This window comes from Gobio gobio (assembly GCF_949357685.1).
Source record: "Gobio gobio genome assembly, chromosome: 25".
Lineage (NCBI taxonomy): Eukaryota > Metazoa > Chordata > Actinopteri > Cypriniformes > Gobionidae > Gobio > Gobio gobio.
This window is the reverse complement of record NC_137121.1, coordinates 35,471,526-35,499,036: the sequence shown is the minus strand read 5'-3', so window position 1 is coordinate 35,499,036 and position 27,511 is coordinate 35,471,526. Positions and strand designations below refer to the sequence as shown.

The 27,511-nt window shown below is 41.4% G+C and overlaps 5 protein-coding genes across 5 annotated transcripts; all 5 read right to left on the bottom strand.

The window, feature by feature from the left end:
• Positions 1-9,548: 9,548 nt before the first annotated feature.
• On the bottom strand, positions 9,549-10,195 carry LOC307121766 (histone H3.2-like; the record flags this gene model as incomplete). The annotated part of the gene is made up of 2 exons (XM_079809527.1): positions 9,549-10,000; positions 10,189-10,195. The coding sequence occupies 2 exons, from the start codon at positions 10,193-10,195 to the stop codon at positions 9,549-9,551; spliced, it is 459 nt and encodes a 152-aa protein (XP_079665653.1).
• Positions 10,196-11,288: 1,093 nt separating this feature from the next.
• Positions 11,289-11,675, bottom strand: LOC307122010 (histone H2A; the record flags this gene model as incomplete). Its single annotated transcript, XM_079809812.1, has 1 exon — positions 11,289-11,675. One exon carries the CDS (start codon positions 11,673-11,675, stop codon positions 11,289-11,291), a length of 387 nt encoding a protein of 128 aa, XP_079665938.1.
• Positions 11,676-12,509: 834 nt separating this feature from the next.
• On the bottom strand, positions 12,510-13,157 carry LOC307122003 (histone H1-like; the record flags this gene model as incomplete). The annotated part of the gene is made up of 1 exon (XM_079809802.1): positions 12,510-13,157. One exon carries the CDS (start codon positions 13,155-13,157, stop codon positions 12,510-12,512), a length of 648 nt encoding a protein of 215 aa, XP_079665928.1.
• Positions 13,158-15,233: 2,076 nt separating this feature from the next.
• On the bottom strand, positions 15,234-15,608 carry LOC307122015 (histone H2B-like; the record flags this gene model as incomplete). The annotated part of the gene is made up of 1 exon (XM_079809817.1): positions 15,234-15,608. The coding sequence occupies one exon, from the start codon at positions 15,606-15,608 to the stop codon at positions 15,234-15,236; it is 375 nt and encodes a 124-aa protein (XP_079665943.1).
• Positions 15,609-16,622: 1,014 nt separating this feature from the next.
• LOC307122354 (histone H4) lies at positions 16,623-16,934 on the bottom strand (the record flags this gene model as incomplete). The annotated part of the gene is made up of 1 exon (XM_079810439.1): positions 16,623-16,934. One exon carries the CDS (start codon positions 16,932-16,934, stop codon positions 16,623-16,625), a length of 312 nt encoding a protein of 103 aa, XP_079666565.1.
• Between the last annotated feature and the right edge of the window lie 10,577 nt (positions 16,935-27,511).

Genomic DNA, 27,511 nt, shown 5'->3' with positions numbered 1-27,511 from the left:
TAAACTTGTGTATTGACCTGGAAGTATGCAAACGTCTTTTTGTTGGGTGCTGTTGCCATGGTGAATCGTAATTTCGGAGCTCCATTGATTGTGGCTTTTCATAGTTGGAGTGCATGAGCTTAATTCAGAGTCAGTCTACTCAGAGTTGATTGAACTACCTCAATTCAGCTGTTCTGAAACCCAAAACTCAGAGTTTCCCATCTCAGAGTAAGTCAACTCAGAGTTCAGGTTTAAACTCAGAGTTGGTTGAACCTCCTTTCTGAAACAGGCCCCTGGTTTTCTTTGGTAAACCCAGAGTTTCTTTCGTTCTCCAGCTTTTTAAAGCATCAGCAGTGTTTAATACTTTATTCATTCATTCAAACGCCACAAATGCTTTTCTTACTAAGTATTTTGGTCGTATTTCAAGTATAAATATAAAAAAAATTATAAATTTAATCTAAATCTAAAGTAAGCAAAGTTTACTTAAAACAAATTACATTTTCTGCCATTTGACAAAAATACTAAGTAAGAAAAGCATTCTTTGCAGGAACATTCATTGCTCATATTTTCATCATGAGGACACTGTCAAACTGACAAAAATGGCATGTCCTTTCATACAGGATCCTGACGTTCACTTGATAATCCTCTAGAAGTAACCTAATAATTCGAATTTCCTTTAGGATTTCCAGTGGTTGGACGCATTTATGACACTCATATACCCATCATCACACTTTCTGAAAACGGATTATTGTATGGAATGGAAGGATGCTGCCAGATGGTAGTACGAGATATATGCCATAACCACCACTGGTTAACAGCTGGTATAACAGCTGTTAAATACATTTATTTAAATTTTTATAGTCATCTTTATTTCCTACAAATACTTTATTCTTTTTCCTGTTTGGTGTTAATATTCTTCCTCCATCTCCTCTTCATCTGTCAGTGGTGCTGGTGTTTGGCTGGCCTGAGTAGAAGTCAATAATGTCATTCCCCTGATTAATAAATGTAACAGGTGGGATCAGAGAACATTTCATTATGAGAAAAGAGCATAGACCCTTTTCACATTTCTGGGTTTCCGAAGCTGAAGTCGTCATAGTTGGGTTAACTCTTATAGCGGTGAATGAGAGAATACATTAAATATATATATTTTTGTGTCTCCATTTGCTCAAATAGCAAAAGAAAAACTCCACAATAGTGATTTCAAAACTTTCAAAAAGATGGAAAAATTACAGTGAGATTGATAACTGCAGTGAAAAGAGAGAAAGTTGTTAATTTTAACTATCACTCCCATAGACGCTGTATTAGAAACACTCTCACAGCAGCGGTAACTTGATTTTTGTAATTTGATGCAAAAGTAATATAATACAACGTATTAGTGTTATAAATGTACATACATTAAAAAAAAATACAAAAAACGTTGCAGGATTTACGATATTGATGACCATTAAAACACGTCATCACTGTGAAAAGGGTCTATGTGGGAAAAGCTGCTGCACATTGGACACTGAATGATATTTATTTAATATGTCAAATGTTTGTAAAGTCATTAAACCAACACCCATGAACATTTTATGCTTAAAGCTTTTCCTGATTGAATTATGTTTTTTTAATCTATTTTTTTAGCTGCAGCCACATTCTTTGTTTGCCTTTTGGATACCATGAAAATTAAACTTAATTAAAATAATTAAGAATTAAACTTGTGTATTGACCCGGAAGTATGCAAACGTCTTTTTGTTGGGTGCTGTTGCCATGGTGAATCGTAATTTCGGAGCTCCATTGATCGTGGCTTTTCATAGTTGGAATGCATGAGCTTAACTCAGAGTCAGTCTACTCAGAGTTGGTTGAACTACCTCAATTCAGCTGTTCTGAAACCCAAAACTCAGAGTTTCCCATCTCAGAGTAAGTCAACTCAGAGTTCAGGTTTAAACTCAGAGTTGGTTGAACCTCCTTTCTGAAACAGGCCCCAGGTTTCCATTGTCTGTTGTTAAATATTGTTTGTGTAACACTGCTGTTGGTGAGTTCTTGTTTCTTGTTCATGCCACATTGTTCAAGTCAAGTCAAGTCTAAGTCTATTGCATTCCCGCTCACATTTTGGATGTAATAAACGCTGCATTTGGGTTCAACTAAAACTTGCCACTGATAGTGAACATGCGAATTAACTTAAAATCTACTTTACTCTTTCTCCACCATTGCTTGAATTTTCCGGCTATCCATGTTTTCACTGTTATACGTTAGGGGGAGCTTTTCCATAGTACAGAATCTCCGGATCAAAATACAGGGGAAGAAACAGAAACAAGCGATAGAAGATTGCTCACGCAAATGTAAAATAACCCAATCATCAAACATTAAACTGCATGTAAATCAAAACTGCCTAATGTTACTGAATGAAATGTCAAACCCATGAAGAGGGAACGACTGTGAAGCTTTGGGGGTGTTGATGGACTCAATCTACTCCATCTGTGTTTTGATCATCGTTCGGAATCTGATCAAGGCATAACCGCTTTCTTTCCAGCCAACAGTAATGAAATATTTTATCTACACTCTAAAAAAAAAAAAGGTTCTATATGGCACCAAAAATGGTTCTTGGCATGTAATCATAGGGGAACCTTTTTAAGTGCTATATAGCACCAATTTTGGTGCTTCAGTGGTTCTTCACCGGTTCTTTGACTAAGGTGCTATATAGCACCAAAATTGGTTCCTCTATGATTACGACGAAGAACCGTTTTTGGTGCCATGTAGAACCTTTTTTTTTTTAGAGTGTATCTTATATAAAACAATTGTAAAATGAGTTTACTTAGTGTTTTGAGGCCTCATGGCCTACATCAGGGATTCCCAACCTTTTTATGTGCCAGGGACAAGCATATTCATATAAAAAATTCCAGGGACCAGTTGTAAATTTTAAAGCCTCAATTTTAATTTGCATCGTTTTGAAACAGCACTGTGTAAAACCGTAACAGCCTTTTTAAACTTTCAGACCAGTTCACAAAATGTTTCAATTTTCTCCCATACATTTAGGCCTACTTCAAAAGCAACTCACACAGCAGTCACTCACTAGCAGGTGGCAATATATATGAAAATACCAGCCCATTTCACCTGTCAAATCTCTCCAGAACCACTAAAGGCAATCACTTCAACAGCAACTCAGTGTTTTCTCTCACCAACAGGTGACAACAAAGGCTAATTGTATGAAAATAAGAGCCAGTTTCAACAGTCAGACAGTTTCAGAATACAACACAGTGATTTCAGCCAATCATTTCTAAAAGTATAAAATTAGAGATCAACAAAAAATACCAGACTAACAAGAACAAAATTAATTTAATGTGAGCATAAACTGCGTATTGATTTGACTATTTTAGCTGTGCACACATTCCATAAATTGTTTTTTTAAAAGGACTGCATCACAAATATGAGAAGATCGTTCAAGATGCTCACGACCAAGCAGATCCTCGCGCATACTCGCCCGAGAGACTGGCTAATCTCCCTAGAGAGTGACTCAGAGCTGTGTTTCAGCCTAGAGCCCTGGTTAGTAGCCGACTGGTACCAGAGGGGAGTGACGATGGGAGCCATCTCACACCGCAAGGTCATCTCTACGGACGCCTCCACCACGGGTTGGGGCGCCGTTTTCGAGGGCAGATCAGCCTCGGGCCTCTGGTCGAGCGGAGAAAAGCTCCTACACATAAACTGTTTGGAGATGATAGCGGTAGAGAACGCGCTCAAGCAGTTTCTCCCGCTTATACGAGGACACCACGTGTTGGTCCGGTCGGACAATACCACTGTGGTGTCCTACGTGAACCGGCAGGGCGGTGTCAGGTCCAGGTGTCTGGGCAATCTGACAGAACGCCTGCTCGTGTGGGCAGACAGCTCGCTGCGCTCGCTGAGAGCTGCGCACGTACCGGGCCACCTCAATGTGGGCCCGGACAAGCTGTCCAGGGGCCTCATTCTCTCAGGAGAATGGTCCCTGCACCCCCAGACAGTCCAGCTGGTACGGCGCCTATTCGGCAGAGCGGAGCTCGACCTCTTTGCAACAAAAGAGAACGCCCGCTGCCCGACGTTTCTGTCCAAAAGCGAGTATGCGCTGTCCCAACCTTGGCCCAGCCTCCCGCTGTATGCTTTCCCGCCGATTTCCCTATTGCCCCAGGTCATAGCGAAAATCAGGGAGACGCGCCGCCCGGTGCTCCTTATAGCGCCGCGCTGGGAGAACCAGATTTGGTACCCAGAGCTGGTGAAGCTGTCGCACTCACCCCCCTGGCCAGTTCCGCTGAGAGCAGACCTCCTCTCTCAAGCAGGAGGGTCAGTTTGGCATCCCCATCCAGAGCGATGGTCTCTGCATGTATGGGTGACCAACGGATACCCGTTGACCTGCCCGAAGGGGTTATGAACACGATTTCACACTCTAGAGCCCCCTCGATGAGGCGGTTATATAGTTCTAAGTGGTCGGTGTTCACTGAGTGGTGTGTTTCCAAGGGATTGGACCCACAGCAATGTGGGGTCCAGCGGGTGCTCTCCTTCCTCCAAGAGCTTTTGGAACTGGGAAGGTCCCCTTCCACGCTCAAAGTGTATGTGGCGGCTATAGCAGCGTTCGCTCAGACGACGCTAGGTAGCACGCTAGGAAGGAACGAGCTCATCATCCGTTTCCTCAGAGGAGCCAGACGGATGAATCCCCCGCGGCCCCCTTTGGTTCCTATATGGGATCTGGCCTTGGTCCTAGAGGCCCTGAAGGCTCATCCCTTTGAACCGCTCGAGACTGTGGAACCAAGGTTCCTTTTGCTAAAAACCGCGTTCCTGATAGCTCTGGCTTCAGTGAAACGCGTGGGGGATCTACACGCTTTCAGTGAGCCCGACGTGTATGGAGTTCGGTCCTAATGACTCTAAGGTCATTCTCAGACCGAGGCATGGTTATGTCCCCAAAGCGATCGGCACTCCCTTCAGGGCGCAGATTATCTCCCTCTCGGCTCTGCCAGCATCCGACGAGGGGGACGGTGGCAATATCCTCTGCCCTGTCAGGGCATTGAGGGTTTATGTCACACGCTCCGCCGCCTTCAGGCGTTCTGAGCAGCTATTTGTTTCGTTTGGAGGGCGCGCTAAAGGTCTCGCCTCCTCGAAACAGACCCTGTCCAGGTGGATAGTGGACGCGATTGCAACTGCATACGCTTCCAAACACCTGCAGTGCCCGCTAGGTGTCAGAGCACACTCCACCAGAGGCATGGCCTCTTCGTGGGCTTGGGCCAGAGGGATTTCCATCCACGATATCTGTATGGCGGCAGGCTGGGCCTCCCCGTCTACGTTCGTGAGATTTTACAATCTGGAAGTTCCTGCCTTACAGGCGAAAGTGTTATCAGTTCAATAGGGCTGTTGGTTCTGCCCAGTGATTCTGTGCAGACATAGCTCACATACTGGTAGTAAGTTTGGTACTAGGCTCATGTGAATTTGAAGGAGACCGGCGGTGCTGTTCCCTCATTTACGAGACGAGCTGTTGTGAGTTTGAAGGTGACCGGCGGTGCCGTTACCTCACTCATATAACAAGATATTGTGAATTTGAAGGCGACCGGCGTTGCCGTTCCCTCATTCATGAGACAAGGTGTGGTGAATTTGAAGGAGACCGGCAGGTGCCGTTCCCTCATTCATGGGACAGGGTGTTGTAACCACCTGTTGTAACCACCCGTCAGTTCAAATGAAGTGTCCGTATATGTGGTGGCCCGTTTCCTTTACCGGCCACCCTGCCCGAGCAGTGTTTTTTCCCCGGTTCCCTGGGATACATATGCTGTATGCGAGGCGCGCACGGCGTTGACAATATGTTCCCGTAGCGTAAGGAACTTACGCAATACGAGAGAACCTCTCGTAAGAGAACGATACTCGGTTACTTAACGTAACCTCGGTTCTCTCTAGAAGAGGGAACGAGTATTGCGTTCCTTGCCGTGCGCCCCGCGGGCTTTTACGCTTCAGAACTACGAAAACCGAATATGCAGCCCGTGAGCCCTGCTTATATACACGTGGCCACGCCCCACCTGTAGGCAAATGAAGCCAGGTGGGCACGAAGCGCCCTCATTGGTCGCCACGTCACGCGGGCTCACCGATAGGCTGCTGCAGTTGCCAGCAGAGCAGCCAATAGCACGCTGGAATAGCCTGCTATGGTCTGCCAGGCTGCCGCACTGCGTTGACAATGTTACAAAATTAAGGATAATTTTGGGTTTTTCAGAAATCTCGAAGAAAGAATACTTTCCCGTAGCGTAAGGAACTTACGCAATACTCGTTCCCTCTTCTAGAGAGAACCGAGGTTACGTTAAGTAACCGAGTATCGTTTTAGGTTCACGGTTTCGGTACGGTTCAGTATTTGCTGTTCAGGGAAAAAAGGACTACTGTCAAATCAAAATAAAGAAAATAATAAGAACAAATAATTTAAATACAAGCAGCAGCACAAATAAATACTATTGAGCAAAGATACTAATAAAATAAACTATGTTTTTCAGGTAGGACTACGTCTAACATTAGTTTTCAGGTACAGAAATTGCATGTTTGACTGTATAAATTAAAGATTAATTCTATTAAACTCACAAGAGCTATTCAATCAAGAGCAGCGAGTGATGTCCTTGTCTTTTGTTGTTTGACATTAAACAGACAGCAGTATAGGCTACTGCCCCTTTAAGACCTAATGCTACTGCCCCTTTAAGACCTAATGCTCGGATATGCGTCGTCTTTCTTGACTGTATAAAGTTTACTTAAGGCATATACAGACTATGTCTGCTAAAATACTCATCAAGATGGACATGTTGACATAGTTTTTGTGTGAGTTTGTCCGTTCAAGAGCAAGACTTGAAAGAGAACTCCATATTTGCGCGCTCTGAAACGTGTGCGCGCTTTCGGATGAGTGCACAGAGACAAATTTTCTTGCACCGCCCGCGACTTCTCATTCGTGTCTTCTGGCACTACACCCGGGTGATGACGGTGGAAATGACTGGTCATATTCGAACATAAGGCATGCAATGAACACAGTTTACAAAGAGAGAATTATTTGAAAAATTTTACACGGCACCCCTGCTCTCGTCAGACGGCACCCTGGTTGGGAAACACTGACCTAAGCTGCTGTCTGTGTACTGCCATCTGCTTGACTGGAGGTCTAGCAACCCAAGTGCAAGCCACTTCACAGACACAGATAGTTGCGTGTTCTGAGTTAACTCAATCAGAGCGTAAAAAAAACGGGATATTTTACGGGAAAATACTAAAACGAGAAGACAGCGGGAAAAGAGGTAAAATACGTGAGAAACCCGGAAAAAACGGGAGGGTTGACAGCTATGCTTCTGAGTACAAACCTTTAGCGCTCTCCCTTGTCTCAACCTCTTGATGCGTGGATTATGGTCAAAACTAATATCTTGCAGGGGTTTTTTTGACGCTTGAGCTATTATGGCATCCCATAACTACACAAAGAACGCCAGTCTTTCTGTAGTCCACATTAAAGGTTAGCTAGCCAGTCAAAACTACACAGTCGTCGCAGAACTACAGATTCACAACACAACTACTATTAGCGGAAGTGGCTTACTGGAAATGTTATCTTCTATTTAAATGCACATTTCTTTTAGAAATTGATAGATTTATATACTACAAACTCATGCAAACCAATCATAAGTAGATCCCCATAATTTAACCTCAAAATGACAAACTCATCCTCACTCTCATCCCATGAGCGAACTCTGCATTCCTCATATTGATCTTTCCGTACATGTATTAATTTTCTGAAAATATTAAAATTTTATTTATACATAAACACAGCTGTACTACAATAAACTATTCTAATAAATAAATAAATAAATAACTGTGATCATATTATTGATGCTATTATCTATAATCAATCCCAATCGGGAAAAACATCACTGCACTTCCACTGTGTGACAGCGGCGCCATATGCAACATTATCCGTCTGCAATACCAGAGGCTGCACTTTCAGGACCGCATTTCTAGGACCCTATTTTTTTTGTGACAGCGCCACCTACCGAATCGGAGAACCGCAATCCCAGGAACGCATTTCCAGGACCCTAGTTTTGGAGATCCGAAACAAGTGCTGCAGTATTTTAACCCATTTTTTTTTTTAGGTTTTTAAAGTTTTATTACACCCAAATACAGCTTTCTTTATTGCAATTAAATCTGGTTTCTAGGAATGTTGAGTAATTATTGGGTCCAAGTTGCAGAATTTGCATAATCTTGTGTTTTTGGAGTTGTGAGATCCAGGCGATCACCGGGCAATCACTGCTCATAACGCCAGCGAAGACAGCCTTTCCTCGGCTAGTCCTTCTGGCGTCTGCCGCTGGCTCTGATGTCCTGTAGTGGTTCGTTTTGTGTAGATCTAACGGCCGAGCTTTGCTCTCATGAATCTATAATTTGTTGTCTGCCAAATCGTTTTGACTGAGGGCAAAGAGAAGTTTCATAACTTTATATTTTAAGGATATTTAAACACATGCAGTGAAGATAATGTAGGAGTTGCCTGGACCACATTTGTCTGGCTATTAATGCTTAATATATATTTTTAATGAAAATGAAAAGAGGCAGAGTGGTGTTTTATGACATATTTCTCCTGGAGTGCCTTGAACGCGCGTCAATTTCGCTTCCAGCGCTCGATTTCTACGCGCGTCCAATTATCTGCTGACGCGCGAATGCATTCAAAATGTTCGTGCGTGAAACTAGACGCGGTAGACGCGATTTGACGCTCAATTCGCGTTTGGTGTGAACGCAGCATTAGACACAATTGTGCTGTCACCAAGTCAACACAAGCTTGCATGCAAGTTTAGTTAAACAAATGTGCTAAATTAATTTACAGGACTAATATTAAGCAAATCACGATCACTTCGGCTATGTTAACTTTCCAATGAAATGCATCACAATTGTTTTTGATGTAAAAATAAAAACGGATTCACATGTGATACTCACACTCTGATCGTCATCCATCTTTGCTGGTCCTCTAATTCGCTAGGTGGCCTTGTCAATAAAAACCTAGGGTCCTAGAAATGCGGTCCTAGGACTGCGTTCCTGAAAATGCAGCCTCCGGTTGTGCAGGCAGATGCTACTCGCCATATGGACACATTGATATTTACTCAATTTACAGTAAAACTGTTGGAAAAAAGTTGATTTGTGACTAATTTACTTTAAAAATATGCTGCAAAAATCCCCCTTGAGAAGAGATGTTTAGAAATGAGGTTATTGGAGCAATTTCTGGAGCACTTCAGCTTCTGTGTGAGAGTTTTGGAGGGACATTCAAATGTCATGTGACTTAAAAACAGCACATCATTGGCTAACATTATATATGTAGTCTACAGTATAAAATATACTTTGAAAAAAACCCTTAACCCTTCTAACCTTAACCCTTAATTAAAATAAATTTGTTTCGAAGATAAGCGTAAAAAAAAAAATACACTTTCATTCTTTCTACCCCTTAGTCAATTAAACAAGACTAAGAGAATGAAGACCCGGCTAATGTTAATGTAAAGCAGCTTACTGCTCATATTCAGAGTTTAAACTGGAAAGTGTCTCATTCTGTGCAGTTTTGGTGGCTCTTAAAAGAGCCTTTGTGGTTTGTAGCGGGTTTAGGCGCGCTCTCCGCGGATGCGGCGGGCCAGCTGGATGTCTTTGGGCATGATGGTGACCCTCTTGGCGTGGATGGCGCACAGGTTGGTGTCCTCAAACAGGCCGACCAAATAAGCCTCGCTGGCCTCCTGCAGAGCCATGACCGCGGAACTCTGGAAGCGCAGATCCGTCTTGAAGTCCTGAGCGATCTCTCTCACCAGCCGCTGGAAAGGCAGTTTGCGGATCAACAGCTCGGTGGACTTCTGATAACGGCGGATCTCTCGCAGAGCCACGGTCCCGGGCCTGTAGCGGTGAGGCTTCTTGACGCCGCCGGTGGCCGGAGCGCTCTTGCGGGCGGCTTTAGTCGCGAGCTGCTTCCTCGGGGCCTTACCACCGGTAGACTTACGAGCGGTCTGCTTAGTTCTTGCTATTGCTGCAGTTACTTCTTTCTGTACTACTGACGCTGGAAATGCTGCTCTTTGTTACAAAGCTGATTTTATATCATTGGACCGCCAAGAGTTCACAGTGACGTGAGGGCGCAGAGGCTTGTGATTGGCTAGTGTGTGGCGTCTGAGCATAAGTGCCAGCCAATGACTGCGCGTTCCCTCTTTTCCGTTGAGCGGAGGGTTTCCCGCTTGAGCTGCTTTGTTCTGTTGTTACTGCTCATCATCAAACAAGTGGAACACAGGCTTTATACTCACATTTTTGCATTTGTGATGAGATATTCACCTTATTCCTAATGTTGTGCAGATCTCGAATTCAAACAAAGGCACTTTACCATCTGTATAAAAGCACTGCTACCAAACAAGACAACCCCAGTCAAAAAACAAATAAATCATGATGGAAACAACATTGTCAAACAGGAAGTGTGTGTAATACAGCCGAAAGTGGGGGAAGTAGGTACTCAGTGAAGATTGGAAAGGAAAACATTTTATCCAGAGTCAGAATAGGACATTACAGGACTTAATAAAACCATGCATTTAATTCAATTCAATTCAAATTTATTTGTATAGCGCTTTTCACAATACACATTGTTTCAAAGCAGCTTCACAGAAAGTGCATTTCATAAATGTACATTGAAAAATGTTAGAAAGAGAATGTTAAAGAAAAATGTTAGGATAAGTTAATCAATCATGTATTATTTTAGGCCATAACAACGCTGGCGTTGAGTCGTCTCTTCACAGCCGTCGAGTCGTCTCATCACAGGGGCATCTGAAGTCTCCATGAGAGGCTGGATACAAGCTGGAGCTGACGAACTAGTTACCTCGGGACTAGTGTCCCGAGATAACAACAGAAAAGCAGATGGGAAATAATTAGCATAGCTGCTGTTCAGAATATTAATGCTGTTGGTGCGATTTAACTGTAGTATAAAACTTATTTATAATGTGAATGCTTGGCTAAAGAGATGCGTCTTTAATCTAGTTTTAAACTGGGACAGCGAGTCTTAATGTCCAATCATCCGACAGGACGACATGAATGTGGAGAAAACAAAACTGAAGAATTGTGAAAACTGAAGTGTAAGTGATAGAGGTTCAGAGGGGATTGATATTAATTTAAGATACACGTTCATCCCAGAACAGAGAATGGAGCAGATTTGATTTGTAATTGTCCACATGGAGCAAATCTACATTTGATTGACATAAATGGTTAATTCATTTTAACCGCCTGTGGTTATATTCTTTAAATTTTTGAAGAAAAGCGCTTTGTCAGATAGAGTGGGTGGCTCTTAAAAGAGCCTTTGAGTTGTAACTTGAATCAGTTTATTTGGATTTGGCGGCCTTCTCGGTCTTCTTGGGCAGCAGCACCGCCTGGATGTTGGGCAGCACGCCGCCCTGAGCGATGGTCACTCCGCCCAGAAGTTTGTTCAGCTCCTCGTCGTTGCGCACCGCCAGCTGCAGGTGACGGGGGATGATGCGGGTCTTCTTGTTGTCCCGAGCGGCGTTTCCAGCCAGCTCCAGGATCTCAGCGGTAAGATACTCGAGCACAGCGGCCAAATAAACCGGAGCACCAGCACCGACGCGCTGAGCGTAGTTTCCTTTACGGAGAAGCCTGTGAACACGGCCGACGGGGAACTGCAGTCCCGCCCTGGAGGAGCGAGTCTTAGCCTTTGCTCGGGCTTTCCCGCCGGTTTTACCTCTGCCGCTCATTTTTCTTAAAAGCTCGGACTAATATCTCAGTCGGGAGAAAAAAGGGAATGAATATCCGTGTCTCCACACACTGTCTTTATACGAGAGTGCCAGTCGCCCATTGGTTTAGATTCTGGAGAGATTTCAACAAATCACTGAACTTCCCTCCAAAGCCCAACCCCCCTTTCTAGCGAGAAAAATAATGCACAAGAATTTGACGAATAAAATAGACGAAATACTGAAATATTTGATGTACAATTTATATTTTTCAGTGTTGAATTATATCCCTTATAATTCCTTTAACAATGTGGTTTTCTCTGTGCAGTTAATATAGGTAAACATATTTGAACTAAAATTGTGAAATTTAAACAAGTTTTTCAATTACTTCACTCTCGATGTGTTACTGGTGTTTGACATGCACACTTTAACATGGAATATGGATATTAATCGCTGTTTCTACCAAAAGCGCTACACCTTTCACACACTGTATATTCTGGGCACATTGATCTTCTGATACTGTAGTTTTATGCTCCTTTTGTAATATTGTAGTTTTATCACTGCCTTTATTGTGTGTGGGGTTGAGTCACAATCCTCCAGCAGTGCCGAGTGAATATATTCTGTCTGCACTGATGTTTTGAGTATAAAAATGGTTTAGTGATTCAAAACTTTTTATGTGGTCACTAATTTTGATATAGTGTTAGTTTAGATTATATGAGGATAAGTGGCCGCGAGTCACATCTTTCTTTTCAAAATGATCGAATCAGTAAAATACAGGAGTTTTGCTCTTTTTCAGAATTAGTGGGTGACTCTTAAAAGAGCCTTTGAGGAATAAACTATATTGGTTTGTAAAAATATTTACTTCTTTTTGGGAGCTGCCTTTTTAGGCTTGGTGGCTTTAGGCTTTGCCGTCTTGGGTTTCGCTGCCTTGGCTTTTTTGGGGCTCTTGGCTGCTTTCTTAGCGGCTGCTGGCTTCTTTGCCTTCTTGGGGCTCTTCGTCGCCTTCTTAGCGGCTGAGGCGGCGGGTTTCTTGGCCTTCTTGGGCGATTTCTTGGCGGCGGCTTTGGGCTTCTTTGCCGCGGCGCTCTTGGGCTTCTTGGCGGCGGCGGGTTTCTTGGCCGCGGCGGGTTTCTTGGCCGCGGGCTTCTTCGCTTTAGGAGCCGCTTTCTTGGCCGCAGGCTTCTTTTTGGTCTCGGCTTGCTGCTTGTTGAGCTTGAATGAGCCCGAGGCGCCGGTCCCTTTGACCTGCACCAGGGTGCCTTTAGTCACCAGGCTCTTGATGGCGATCTTGACGCGGGAGTTGTTCTTCTCCACGTCGTAGCCGCTGGCGGCGAGACCCTTCTTCAGGGCGGCGAGGGACACGCCGCTCCTCTCCTTGGACGCGGACACAGCTTTGACGATGAGCTCACCGACGCCTGGACCTGATTTCTTGGCTTTCGCAGCGGACTTCTTCTTGGGCGCTTTGGCCGGGGCGGCAGCAGCCGGGGCTGGGGCGGTTTCTGCCATCTCTCTCTGATCGGATCTAAAGTCTTTCAAGCGCTGTCTGGTTTTAGCAATGACCGGCGCTCGCGCGGCGCTGCGCTCTTCAATAACACATGAGAACCTTATAGGCTCAACCTGCCCGCTCTGTGTCTGTGCGCGTCCACGAGCCCCTCACGCGTGTGTTTTCTTTTCTCACATTTCGGGCAAAACTGAAGCGGTGAAATAGTTTGTCACAGTCAAAACAAAGTGAACACCAAGCAGAGGTTCTGAGCTTTCATTAGAGACTAAAACACGCGAAGAGGATTTGTTTCTTTTGTCTCCATCAGATCAAACCCAAGGTGATCATCAGCCACGGGGAAAAGCCGCGTGTGAATTTGATGGATAGTTTAAGTATAAAAGTTGCTAAAAGCCCAAACGCGTCCTCTGTGTGTTCAGCAAACAGTCTGAAAGAGACTTTAATGAAATCAGCATCAGTGAGGGCGTGAGGAGGCTTTCATACAGCTGCTGTTTTGGGCAGCTTGAAGCACACGAACATCATCCGGAGGATCCGAGTCTCTCTGTGACTCTCAGATGATCTGTCCTCATAAAACAATAATCATAATAATAAATACACATGATCACTCAAGTGTTAATGTTTTAACCAAATCATCACATTTGTTTCTCCTCATCTCTCATTCATCTCAGTTTCCCGCATGTAAATGAGGATTGTGTCAGAGCTCATCTGAATGAGTTGTTCATTTACAGCAAGACATAGCAAGTGACTTAAATATCAACTTTTTCTCACTATTTCTTATTTCCCTTCGCTTATACTTTTCTGGACAATGTTTGAATCTTGTTAGCATTTCTTATGTCATTGCCTCCTATATTTCACAATTGTAAGTCTCTTTGGATAAAAGTCTCCTAAATGAATTAATGTAGTTAGAAAAAACAGGTCTAATTGATAAAATAGTCATATTATTCACTCAATATGTTTGATATACTTGCACAGATGTTGTGGTTTTGGTCAGAATATATACTAGTTCAGCTCTAACCCTGAACAAACTCACCAGATCAAGAGAATGAAGGAGTTCAGAGTTACACCGGTGCGTTAAACTGGGATTGGTGGGTCATTCCTGGTGGTGCCTTTTGGCCCTCATAAAATGAAGAAAGTCAAACTCAGTTTTTTGGTCAAGCTTGGGTAAATAGATTTAACTATTTATTAAACACAATAAATGAAATGGGAGATCAACCCTGTTTGTGAGAAAAACTTCATGGCCATTGTGTAGATTATCTTAGACAATTCATGTCACTTTAAAAGCATATCAGTTAATACATTAATAGAACAAAATATAAATATTGTGTATGAATTGTACTTACTTTCTCAAAACCACATCACATTTCCATTTTCAGATAAAAATGCCTGAAAGGAACTGCTTTAGAACTGCTTTATTGATACTCCAGTACATTTTTATTTGGCACAGAATTATTAGTATGTTTTTGCTGATTTTATCAAATTATTGTAAAACAAAGTGGACACAATGAAAAGGTCATTATTCTTTTTGTCAGGCTGCAGATAAATGAAGACGGTCACAATTGTGACTGGTGGTGTAACACAGGGAGTCTATGTTCCCTCTGTCATTCTGTATTTTTCTCTTTCAGACTGAACTTATGTAAAGTTTTGTTTTTACCTGTCTATCTGTAGTTTTATCTATAGATCGACCTATCTGTACTTGTTTTATTTAACTTTATAATGAAGTTTATAATTTCCTTCCGGTTTTCTATGTCGCTTTAATAATTTTGATTATTAGTCGTACTGCTGAATAGGAAAGCGATTTTGTCCTTTTGAAACTGAGCCTGACAAGGTTTACATCTTCAATATAAAACTGCATTAACACCATAGACATGTTGGACCACCAGTCACAATTCACCGATATGAAAATTATTAAATTGACTTTTCAAAAAGACATAAACGGACATCTTTACAAACGCCATAGAAATTCATGCCATCTCTGGGGAAATTAAGATTAAATGTGTTAATTTCACAAGCGTTATAAACTCTTTAAATGAGAAGATGGGTGGCTCTTAAAAGAGCCTTTGGGGTGGGTAATGTCAGAGGTCACCTCACTTTGAGCTGGTGTATTTGGTCACAGCCTTTGTTCCCTCGGACACGGCGTGTTTGGCCAGCTCTCCGGGCAGCAGCAGACGCACGGCGGTCTGGATCTCTCTAGAGGTGATGGTGGAGCGCTTGTTGTAGTGCGCCAGACGAGACGCCTCACCGGCGATGCGCTCGAAGATGTCGTTGACGAAAGAGTTCATGATGCCCATCGCCTTGGAGGAGATGCCGGTGTCAGGATGAACCTGCTTCAGCACTTTGTATACATAGATAGCGTAGCTCTCCTTCCTGGACTTTCTGCGCTTCTTTCCTCCCTTACCGGCGGTCTTGGTGACGGCCTTCTTGGAGCCCTTCTTAGGCGCGGACTTTGCTGGTTCAGGCATGATGATGAAGAGTCAATGTGCGCTCAGGAGCGATACAGAAAGTTTTATTCACCGACATATGCTAATTTACTAAGAGATACGGATTCTTCTGATTGGCTGTTTTCATAGGCCAAACCCATAAACCCGTATTTCATTGGACAACTCATGAGAGGAACGAGGGCCAATCACGGGCGGGCAAATATTAGATCCGCCTACCGCTTTATGTTTGAAGGAGACCCACACGATCTCGTTTCCTTTGTTCATTTCCCGCTTTTTTGCTTTGATAAAAGTTTGAAAAGACTAATATTCTGCAACATAGTGTAATCTGAAAACTTTTAGAATAAAGTAATAAAGTCCATTTAAAAATAGATTTTGTACCAGAAATTCCCTCCTACATAAAAGCCCCTTATCACTGACATACATTTTCCCAAATTAATTTTTTTCTTGATTCTGTAAATCACTTTGAATTGCAACAGACGGTTTTTTTCTCTGAAAAACACATTAGAACAGTCCAATTTTGATTATCAGCCAAAAGGTGATTTCAATTAGCCTGGTTAAAACCAGACCATTCTCAGTATAACTTCTAAATTTACTGGAAGTTGTCTGGGTTTTCCCAGGCTAGATTTCAATGCAATTATACATTAAAACACCTTAGAACCTTAAATTATGGAATGAAACGCCAATATTTTCTTTGCAGAACTTTCACATTTCTGTTATTCAGAACTGTATTGTTTATATCAAAGGATATAACCCATAAGAACCCAGACCAATTTCTCCATATAGGAAAATGATGGGGCATATAAAACAGGTTAAATGGACCACTTGTAACTTCTGCAGTTGCTTTTGTAATACAACCCCTCCTTGTGAAAGAACTGTAATGTTACACTGATCATTTATTTTGAACTAAGTACGTTTTTTTTTCCCGTTTACCTCATTTTTTACAATTACCAGCATAGCGGCATGACTCTTTATGTGAGGGAGTGTGTGGCTCTTAAAAGAGCCGTTGGGTTTGTGATTTGTCTTGATTTCAGGCGTTCATCCTCCGAAGCCGTACAGGGTGCGTCCCTGCCGCTTCAGCGCGTACACAACATCCATGGCGGTGACGGTCTTTCTCTTGGCGTGCTCGGTGTAGGTCACGGCATCGCGGATCACGTTCTCCAGAAACACTTTCAACACTCCGCGGGTCTCCTCGTAGATCAGACCGGAGATGCGCTTGACACCGCCGCGGCGAGCCAGACGACGGATGGCGGGTTTGGTGATTCCCTGGATGTTATCGCGCAAAACTTTACGGTGACGCTTAGCGCCTCCTTTACCGAGCCCTTTACCGCCTTTGCCTCTTCCAGACATGATTAACTCAGAATACTTTAATCGTTCGTATAATAACGAATAGAGAAGAAGCGCTACTAGGAAGCTGTTTATATTTGCTTACAGGACCTTACAGAAACCACCACCACGCAGCACGCCCCGCCCCTCGATATAGTTCAGCACAAGACGTGATTTAACCCTAACCCTGATCTCACTAGGCCTGTGCTTTGAAAATTAACAAAAGAAATTAATAATTCCTCAAGCCCGCGTGTTCGTTGAATGAGGAGAGCAGAAACAAAGTTTAGATTTACTATTTTAATAATCAATTACATCAGATGAATGAAGCATACAGAGCTCTGGATCACAGCTGTTGACAGTCCACAACAGCTAACAGATCAAGACCCAGACTATTTATACAGAAAATGAAAACTATAGGCAGTCTCTTCTCAGAAATCACATGCCACTATTAGAGAGCAGCTGAAGATTTGATCAAAACTGTGGATGAGCGAATGAAAGAGAGTTGGAAAGAAAACAGCTGTATGTTTTCAGACAGACTGAAGATGAAAAGAAGTGGCAAACTCCTGGATAAAAGGTCAGAGGTTAAGAACTGTATAAAAATGAGTTACGAGTGTAATTGTGAGATGTTTTCAGTCTAAGCTTTGGCATCCAGATCTCTGACTCGAGTGATTTCTTCCAAAGACAGGACAACTGATATCTCAACATTTAACCCTCTATGGTCTGCATTATGTTCTAACCAAGAACTTTAAAAATAAGCTTTTATTACACGAAATAGCTTCAATCACACAAATCAAAACACATACAAAAAAAAAAAATTGTAAAGATGACATACTTCCGTCTAATGTTACCTCCGTTTCACAGGCTGGTCAGGAGCGATGTAGTGGGAGCACAAAACACTATCAGACACTGATGGGAATATTTACCACAGCGCGGTGTATAACACAGTGAGTAATATGAGTTTTCTGTCCCTCTAGTGACAGTTTATACAATTACCACTTTGACGCTACAAAAAGTTAATAAAGATTGTAAAACTAATTCAGAAAATTTGGAAAACATTCGATTTATATGAAGAGACTTGATCGCTTTATATGATGAACAGATTTAATTTAAGTATTTATTTTTGGGTGAACTAACCCTTTAAGGCCATGACACACCAAGCCAACATTAAAAAACTAGTGACATCAAATAAATGTGTTGTTGCCATGAGTCATCTGCATCTGGGCCAAAAAGTTGGAACACTGCAAAGGCTATGGCCAAGGGCCAACAGGGGTCCGACTAGTGCTAACATTGGCCGATGGTCGGCTTGGTGTGTCATACCCTTTACTGTTCCTAAAGGTATTTACATTAGTTTTACCTTTTTGCATTCTAAATTGATGCCAATCCCCTATTCAACCCCCCCCCCCCCCTCTCTTCTTTTTTTTTTGTCAGATTGGGACCAATATGGTTGAGTACCTGCGCTCAAAAGAACATTTCAAAAGAATTTCCACATGTTCTCATACTTGGAGACAACCAATGCTTTTGTAAGATTACAAATTTATTAATATGTTTGTAAAGATTGACTACATTCTAACATGATCAAGTTAATCAGCCCATGGGTTGGAGAGATTAAGTCTTTTGTCTTTATGCACTTCCTGACCATTTAGCATAACAAGCTCAGAGCACAATATTGTTTGGCTGATTGGGATTAGGATTGGTGATACTCTGTCTGGGCGAGTTTCCCAAAACCTGTATCTTCCCGGCCAGTTCCTGTTCTCTTCATTGTAAGTAAAATGAGTACCGTTTGTCCTTGAGTGATTGGATTAGCATCTATGCATTTGAATGACACTGTTATGCTGATTGAATCTGGACAGGTGACACAGTTATGTAGGGTGTGTCCTTTTACCTATACAACATTTGCATTGTATTGTTCAGAGTGTTTCCTCGCCTGCTGTATTATCCCTCCCCCTGAAATGTAGATAAAATACAATGTACAACTCCTTTAGTCAGACTTGGAACCTCAGCCGAAGAACAGCACGATTCTCAATAAACGAGTAACGTCTGCTTTAAAGATATCCCAACGTCTCCTGGTCACTTCTTCAAACGAGGAAAAAGAAGTTCACAACACTTTCAAGCCTTTGCAATTATTAACGGAGAGGCACTCGAGCAAAATACATTGCTTGCTGCAGTTGATGTTTGCTTTAAGGCATTCTATGTATTTGACATAGACTACCTGAAACAGTGTTCCACAGTGTGGCAGTTTTTACAAACTGTAGTTTATGGACTTTCCGGGGATAAAACCCCAACAATGAGAGTTTTGCGAGCCTTCATTTTTGCTGCAAACAGAAATTCTGTTTGATGTAAATGCTTTGAAATGGTTTAAGATTTCAAATTCATATGTTCTTCAAAAGGTTTATTTTTCTGACTCATTTTTGCTGACAGTTTTTGTTATTACTGTCTGAGACCTTGCCTCTTTGTTGTACTTTTTATAATTACTACTATAACTTCTAAATACTTGAACTTTTCTTCTACAGTACAATTAGTATTTCGCTCACATGATATCTTATGTGCAAGATGTTGATGTAAATGAAATGTTTTTAGATTTCACTTCATATTTTCTTCAAGAAGTTATTTCAAGTCTCATTGAATTTTGTCAATGGGGAGTGATGGGAAATTAAAAAAAAAATGTATTCACAAATGGACAATTTTACTTGATAAAACAAAAATAAAATTTCATATTTTTATTACTGAAGTCTGTAATGCTGTAGATGTTATTTTAGTCATTTTAATTACTAAAATTTCTAGTTTAAACTTCCAACCCATTTTGGGTTATATCTACCCAGCAGTGTAGTAATTTTTAAAACAACCCAGCGCTGGGTACGTCCCTTTTTGACCCAGCGCTGGGTTACCAGAACAACCCAATTTGGGTAGATTTTAACCCAGCAGTTTTTAGAGTGTAGCACACAGCTGGCCCCAGGGTCGACGCAAATATGCGTTTCCCCCCAGTGAGCCTACTTGCACAGACTCTGTGCAAGGTCAGGGAGGACGAGGAGCAGGTCCTGTTGGTGGCACCGTACTGGCCCAACTGGACCTGGTTCCCAGAACTAATGCTCCTCGTTACAGCCCCTCCTTGGCCGATTCCTCTGAGGAGGGACCTTCTGACTCAGAGACGGGGAAGCCTGTGGCACCCACTTCCAGACCTGTGAGCTTCATGTTTGGCCCCTGGAAGGGACGCAGATGTTCTAGGTGACTTACCCCAAGAGGTAGTTAACAAAATAATAAGAAGTACTTTTATGATGGATAGATGTACTTTTATAATGGATAGATGCACTTTTATAATGGATAGACTCTTTTATGATGGACAGACGCACTTTTATGATGGATAGATGCACTTTTATAATGATTAGATGCACTTTTATGATGGATAGATGGTCTTTTATGATGGATGGATGGATACACTTTTATGATGGATAGACTCTTTTATGATGGACAGACGCACTTTTATGATGGATAGATGCTCTTTCATGATGGATAGATGCACTTTTATAATGATTAGATGCACTTTTATGATGGATAGATGCACTTTTATGATGGATAGATGCCCTTTTATGATGGATAGATGCACTTTTATAATGGATAGATGCACTTTTATAATGGATTCACTTTTATGATGGATAGATGCCCTTTTATGATGGATAGATGCCCTTTTATGATGAATAGATGCACCATAAATGAGACAAAAATTCACTGCCATTAAAAAGCTTGGAAGAGCCAGGACATTTTTAACATAACTCAGATTTTATTCGTCTGAAAGAAGAATGTCATATACACCTAGGAGGATGACTTGAGGGTGAGTAAATCATGGGCTAATTTACATTTTTGGGTGAACTATCCCTTTAAGTGAGACCATTTTGTACACTAAAATTATTGTATTGTCTATTGCAATGGACATTTTGTGAAAAGAAAACAAAGTGCTTCTGAAACAATCTACATTGTAAGATTTTTTTTTTAGGTAAAAATCGCTGTGCATACCTCTTCTCACTTGTACCTCAAGACCCAAAGTATAGCTCTAGGTGATCTTATCAGATATTTACTGTCAGATGTGTGTCTGTTATATGTGCTGACTGCATATGTGCATCATAGTTAGTTATTTATATTAACATACAATGTTGACAGTCTGTTTCAGCCATGGCAAACTAAATATAGTGGTCACTACTAAAACATCACTACCGAAAATGTGCAGTCACTATCGTAACATGGGATGTTTTTTTCAAAAATAAAGTATATTGAAATATCAACTAAGATGTTATGATAGTGTTTGGTTCAATACATATCAAACTAATGAATCCTTAAAGGTCCCGTTTTTCCTGTTTTTTTGAAGCTTTGATTGTGTTTACAGTGTGAAATATAACATGTGTTCATGTTTCACGTGTAAAAAACAGTATTTTTCACACAATTTACTTATCTGTATAGGGCTTGGGCGTCGTGACGTCATTACTTGGCGTGACGGCCATGTTGATGGCCTCCTTTACTGCTACTCGGACTCCCTCTCAGTCGTGTGTCTTAATCTGATTAATTTGGCGTCGAAAATGGATTAACTTTCCACCACTTTTCCTGCTTGGAGGCACAACCACGGAGACCAAGTATCCAAGGTAACAAAGAGTCGTCGGCTTTCACAAAAGGACGCTGTCAGCTGGATGCAAGAGATGTGGAGAGCACAAGAAAAAATGCCCACCTCCGAATTCACGTGTAAAGGGTGATTGGAACCGTCCGCAACAAGTACACTATTTTGTCAGATAAAGTACCGATTCACATGGTGTTGACAAGCAAGGACGAAGACATGACATTCCTCGATAAGATTGTGTCTGTATGTTGTGCTCTGACAAACATGAGCCCTAGCGTTGTGCTAAAATAAATGTGCATTAAATACAGCCATAAGTGTCTGTTGCATCCATACCCACAATCTTCACAATAAATATACTTAAATTAAATGCATGTCTCTTATAAACAAGACGCAATAACAGAATAATGTGCAAAAGCAAGAAGTGTCACACAATCAGATATTTTTCAGTGTTTATTTGCAAGTGCAACCTGAGAACACAGAACGGTGCAGTTGGAATGCTTCAAGGTAAAAGGTTAACGTTACATAGGCTTCATGATCTGCAGCTCCTAAACCCATCCATTTGTGAACTGCACATTTCATATGAATCCAAACCGTTAATAGTTCCAATTTTGTCCATATACCGGTCCCTGGCTTCCCTATTTAACGTATCCCGGTAAATTCCACATCCTTTTCGGGATTTTAACATAGTTTTTCTTTCTCCCAACTCTGCTTCTCCTCGTTCGATTTGCTGTATGTTTACATTCGCGAGGCCATCAACATGGCCGCCATGTCCCAGAATGCCAAGCAGCGCCCAAGCCCCATACCGCTGTTTTCACTGTCCTCAAAACGGCTTGAAAGATTTCCCTGTTCTATGAAGTCCCTCTTTCAGAAACACGTAATGAGTTCTGATTGTGCCAGCGGTTCCAGTGTTGTGATTCGACAGCAGCTTAGCGCACGTTGCCCGGAAAGGTCACGCCTCTTACCATAACGGGGAGATGAACGCGCTCAAACTACAGCCCCTGAAGGCCAAACAAAGGTGATTTGACTCCGGGATGAAAATAATAGCGTCTGGACGATATGGTGACAAACGCAACCGAACGCCACACTTCCTCTTCTCCACGTGGGAGAGCAACAAGACCACGCCCCCTTTTTTGCGTATTCTTGTGGGCGGAGGTTAGTCGACAAACTGTTCTACTGACATCATTAAAGCAGGATGTACAGGGATGTAGTCCAAACCGGCCGTTCGCTGTAGGCTTTGAAAGGGAACTTCTGTTAAATAAAATATCTCGCTTGGCATTGAACTTTGAGCTTTATAATTTTACAGGTATTATATATGCTCTAACAGCAACATTACACACTGACTAAAGTTTGAAAAATGGGATCACGAAGAACAGGACCTTTAACTTTGAAATCAGTATGATAAACTTTATGCCTTTTACATGAAAAATTGGATTACATACAACAAATCTCATAAATAACATTTCAAATATTATTAAGATAGTAATTGTTATGGATTTAACCTGTAAAAACAAATTTTAAAAATAGAAAAAATATATATTTACATGGTAGATGTAAACAAATTCTTAATAGGTCATTATAAGCCTTCCTAATAAATGATTTATTTTGTGTTTTGTTTCCTCCTCTGGAATGTTTCCTCCTCTGACTGTTCACCAGTTCTGTAGAATGGCCCACACATGCCTGTGAATACCAGAAATAGCATCATGATGACTCTGTTATCAAGTCATCAGGGTTTGAACATTGTTTCTGCATTTTTTGCAGTAGATCATATCGCACATCCCTAGCCTGCGGTAAAGCTCAACTGAGTTGGAAAATGAGCCTATTTTCAAAAAAAGTGGCATGTTCCTTAAAGTTCACTTAAATTAAACATAATTTTTTTAAAGACTAATAAATGTTGAAATTGATATAGTTTTTAATTAGCTATACTGTAATGTCAAGTGTCTATAATTAAAAAAAAGTTTCATAAAGACATCAGTATCAGTGATAAATCATTCATAAAAGATGTCATTACAACAAACTGTCTTTATGTTGTTTCTACTTTAGTTTGCAGAGTAACTGAAATTATTACAATATAATAATATTGAAAACTCTGGAGTCACATGGAAGATTTGAACGATGTCTGTACTTCCTTTCTGGCCCTTGAAAGTGTTTGTTACATTGCTGTCTATGCAGGGGTCAGAGAGCTCTCGGTTTTCATCAGAAATATCTTCATTTGTGTTCTGAAGATAAACGGTCTGACGGGTTTGGAACGACATGAGGAATTTATGTGTCACAGGGTGTTTTGGTGTGGGTTCATGTTCATTGTTCCTTGTTCATGTTTTTAGTTTGTCATGTTCAGGTTATGTTTTAAGGTGTGTTCGACATCGGCTGCGGCCGGATGCAACTGATCAGCGAGAGTAGCCGCGTGCAGGCGGGGAGGAGCTGCAAACGGAGACGTGAAGTCGGACACTTTCTGCTTCCCGCAGTGATGCTCGCGCTGTGTTTGCATACTTTATCAGCTGAAGTGAAATAAGTGCAATATTTGGCAATACACAGATGTTTCAAAGACATTATTGTCATGTAATACTTCATGTACTGCTTAAAACAGGGTGTGTTTGTACAAGAATAAAGTTCAACATATAACCTACACTATCAATGAAGTGGGGTCTATGTTTTTAATCAGTTCTATTTTGATAAACATGACAATATAACATCGCGACTACATGAAAGGAGGTTTTACTGTTATAAAAAACAGATTTGTGCGCATTAGTGGAGCTGAAGGTTTTAGAATAAACACGAAACACACGTGATCGCTGTCATGCGGTGAATCTGGCCAATCGTGGAACGGCTGTGTCGTCATCAGAGCCCCTGCAGCCTCGAGCAGCTGCTTTGGAGAAACTGCACCGGCTGTACTCGCCGGCTGCTCTCGAATCGCTCTCGCGGCACTTTGTTGACATACGTCACTGTCACGTGGCGTCGGCGCTGCCTCAAGTCGGACAAAATTTCTTACCGGCATGCACTGCTTCAAGTCAGCCGCCGATCGGTCTGTGCATCGCTGGGTGAAGTCGAACAAGCCTTTAGTGTCACGTTCACAGTCTTGTCATACACTTCCTGGTTTTGTCATGTTTCATTGTCATGTGATTCCCATGCCCTCATGTGTTGTGTCATGTCATTGGTTAATTGTCTCATCACTGTTCACAGGTGTCACTTGTCATTAGTCTGTATTTAAGCCCTTATGTTTGCTGTGTGTCTTGGTCTGTTATTGTCGTTGTAACCTGCTTTGTTGGTGAGTGTTTCTTTGTCAAGTCAAGCCAGGCAACGTCAAGTTAGTTTGCAACGTCTTTGTTTTATGTTTGTATTTTGTAAATAAAAGAACTGCACTTGGGTCCAAATACTTGCCTCGTCTATGGCCGCCTACGCCCGAGGGTCCCGGTCCGCCCACACCACAGGGTCCCGGTCCGCCCACACCACAGGGTCCAGGTCCGCCCAAGCTCCCAGGCCCGTCCACGTCACGTCTGGGTCCGGTGCCCCTGCACGGGTGCCCCTTCGTTTTATGTTTGGATATTGTAAATAAAAGAAATGCACTCGGGTCCAAATACTTGCCTCGTCAGTGGATAATTGTTACATTATGACAGGATTTACATTTTTGGGTGAACTAACCCTTTAACAACTTAACATTTTATTGCATAGTGTGTTAATAAAACAAAAGAAAGATCAACCTGGTCTCACAGAATTCAACTAAAAATCCGTGGCAGTTTCACGGACTCACCGAAAATTCCGTGATATGTCCACGGAAGTGAGGCCTATGAAAGTCAATGACAGTAAGAAGTAGACTAAAGGCTACTTTTATATTTTGAAGCAACTAACCCCACTCCTACCCTAAACCTACCCACTCTCAACCAGTGTTGCCACAGTTACTTTGAAAAAGTAATCTGATTACTGATATAATTACTCCTTTAAAAAGTAACTTAGTTACTTTACAGATTACTTGATTTTAAAAGTAACTAAGTTAGATTACAAGTTACTTTATTAGTTACATTCATTAGTTGCCGACAACACCTCTGCAGCTGCAACATAAAAATGACAACCGTTTTTGCCAACACTTTATTGGAAGTGCATTTTTAACAGTAACGTCAACAATGAATCTTCTGAAATTGTATCTCCAAAAAAAAATATTTTGACTAATTTTATAAAATCTAAACATGTTAATGAAAAGGTACAAATTACTTTGTGTTCTTATTAAATACATTTATGAAAAACAATTTATTTAATTTTTAATTTATATTTATATATGAATGTAAATAATTATATGGGCCTACACAAATATAATTATTATATACAAGATTTATAGTTTATTGTAAAATTAATGTGCAGCTCTGTAAAGGGACAACAAATATATGATAGACACATGAGAACAATATATTTTTTTATAATCTTTAAGCGCACAAAACTATGAAAATATATGAAACGCTTCAAAACAGAGCGGCAACAAAGCGCTTATGCGCATCCCGGGTGCAGAATGATGCGCTTAAAGCAACATGGAATCAGTGTGTGCAATACAGCGCGAGTGCACATTGAAAAGTTCACGGCATAAAGAGAAGATGAGCGTTGAGCGCACAAATCCTAGTCTACTATTTATATCGGTCCAAATATTCACTGATTATTTGTTTCTTCACAGTTTTAAATTCCGGTTATTGTGCGTGTGATGCTAATTAATAGTCCTTGTGTTGTCACCCGGGTAGCGAGCACAACATCGTTCAGAAACCACTAGATAAACTCCAGGAAGATCAATTATTTTATCTACATATCAAGTATTATAACGGGAATATATCATCTTGGAGTGAGCTTTACCCGTGCTGCTGCTGACTAACCGACCGCAACGCGCAGTTTGAATGCTGAACGGAGAATGATTGACAGCTACAGTGGAGGAAAGACATTCAGCTATGGAATGGCTTTAGATGACTTTGTAGGCTACTAGCAAATCGTAATATACTAATAATGATTGCTGAAGGATAATGTGACAATATAGATTTCTGATGATTATTAAATTATCACGACATGCCTAATCTGAGCAAGTGACTGCCTGTTTTGAGTTTTGTCGACAGACGGAGCGGCCGTCTCGTAATTCTCTATGCAGGAAAAACCCTGCGAGACTCAACAAGAAAGCAAAAATATATATTTTTACTAAGGAAAATAACAAAAATAGTAACTCACAGTGACTTGGATAAGTTACTTTAATCTGATTACTGGTTTGGAAATAGTAACGCATTAGATTACTCGTTACTGAAAAAGTAGTCAGATTAGAGTACGCGTTACTAAGTAACGCGTTACTGGCATCACTGCTCTCAACAATATAAAAAACAACAAGCAAATACAAGTACAGTCACAGGTGTTTATTGCAAAAACTGACCAAAAACAATATAAAAGTATGAACTCATGTTGCATTCCAAGTCTTCTGAAGTCACACGATGTCTTCATGTAAAGAACAGAGTTGATCTTAATGTTTCAATTGCTGAGATGATCCCGCCACTCCGTTAAAACCCATTATCTCATTCCAATAATACACACAACTCTTTAGCGTGACGCAATCTGTCACGAGACACACAAGAGCCAATGGCATTTTACAATCAAAGCCGACGCAATTGGTCACGAGACATGCGACAGCCAATGCTGTGAAAGCTGACCTAACGTTTCTTCTGGCGGTAAAATATGAAATGTGTTTATGGTCTTTGGCGGATGGACTCGACGCTGCTGATCGCTTTTGGTGATTTTCTTCACACAAATCAATCGTTTGGCTCGGAACACTTAAACTAAACATAACTAAATTGTGCCTGCAGTTGGATCTGCATGTTATATCCTGTTTTTTATGATACACAAATGGGTAGGTTTAGGGAAGGGATTGGGTTACGTGTTCAAAACGTGTCTGAATATTGTAAAAAAAAAATAAATAAAAAAATAATTGTAAATAAAATGATGCTGGCTGATTAAATCGAGACTCACACTCCATGTCATAATGGCAAAATCA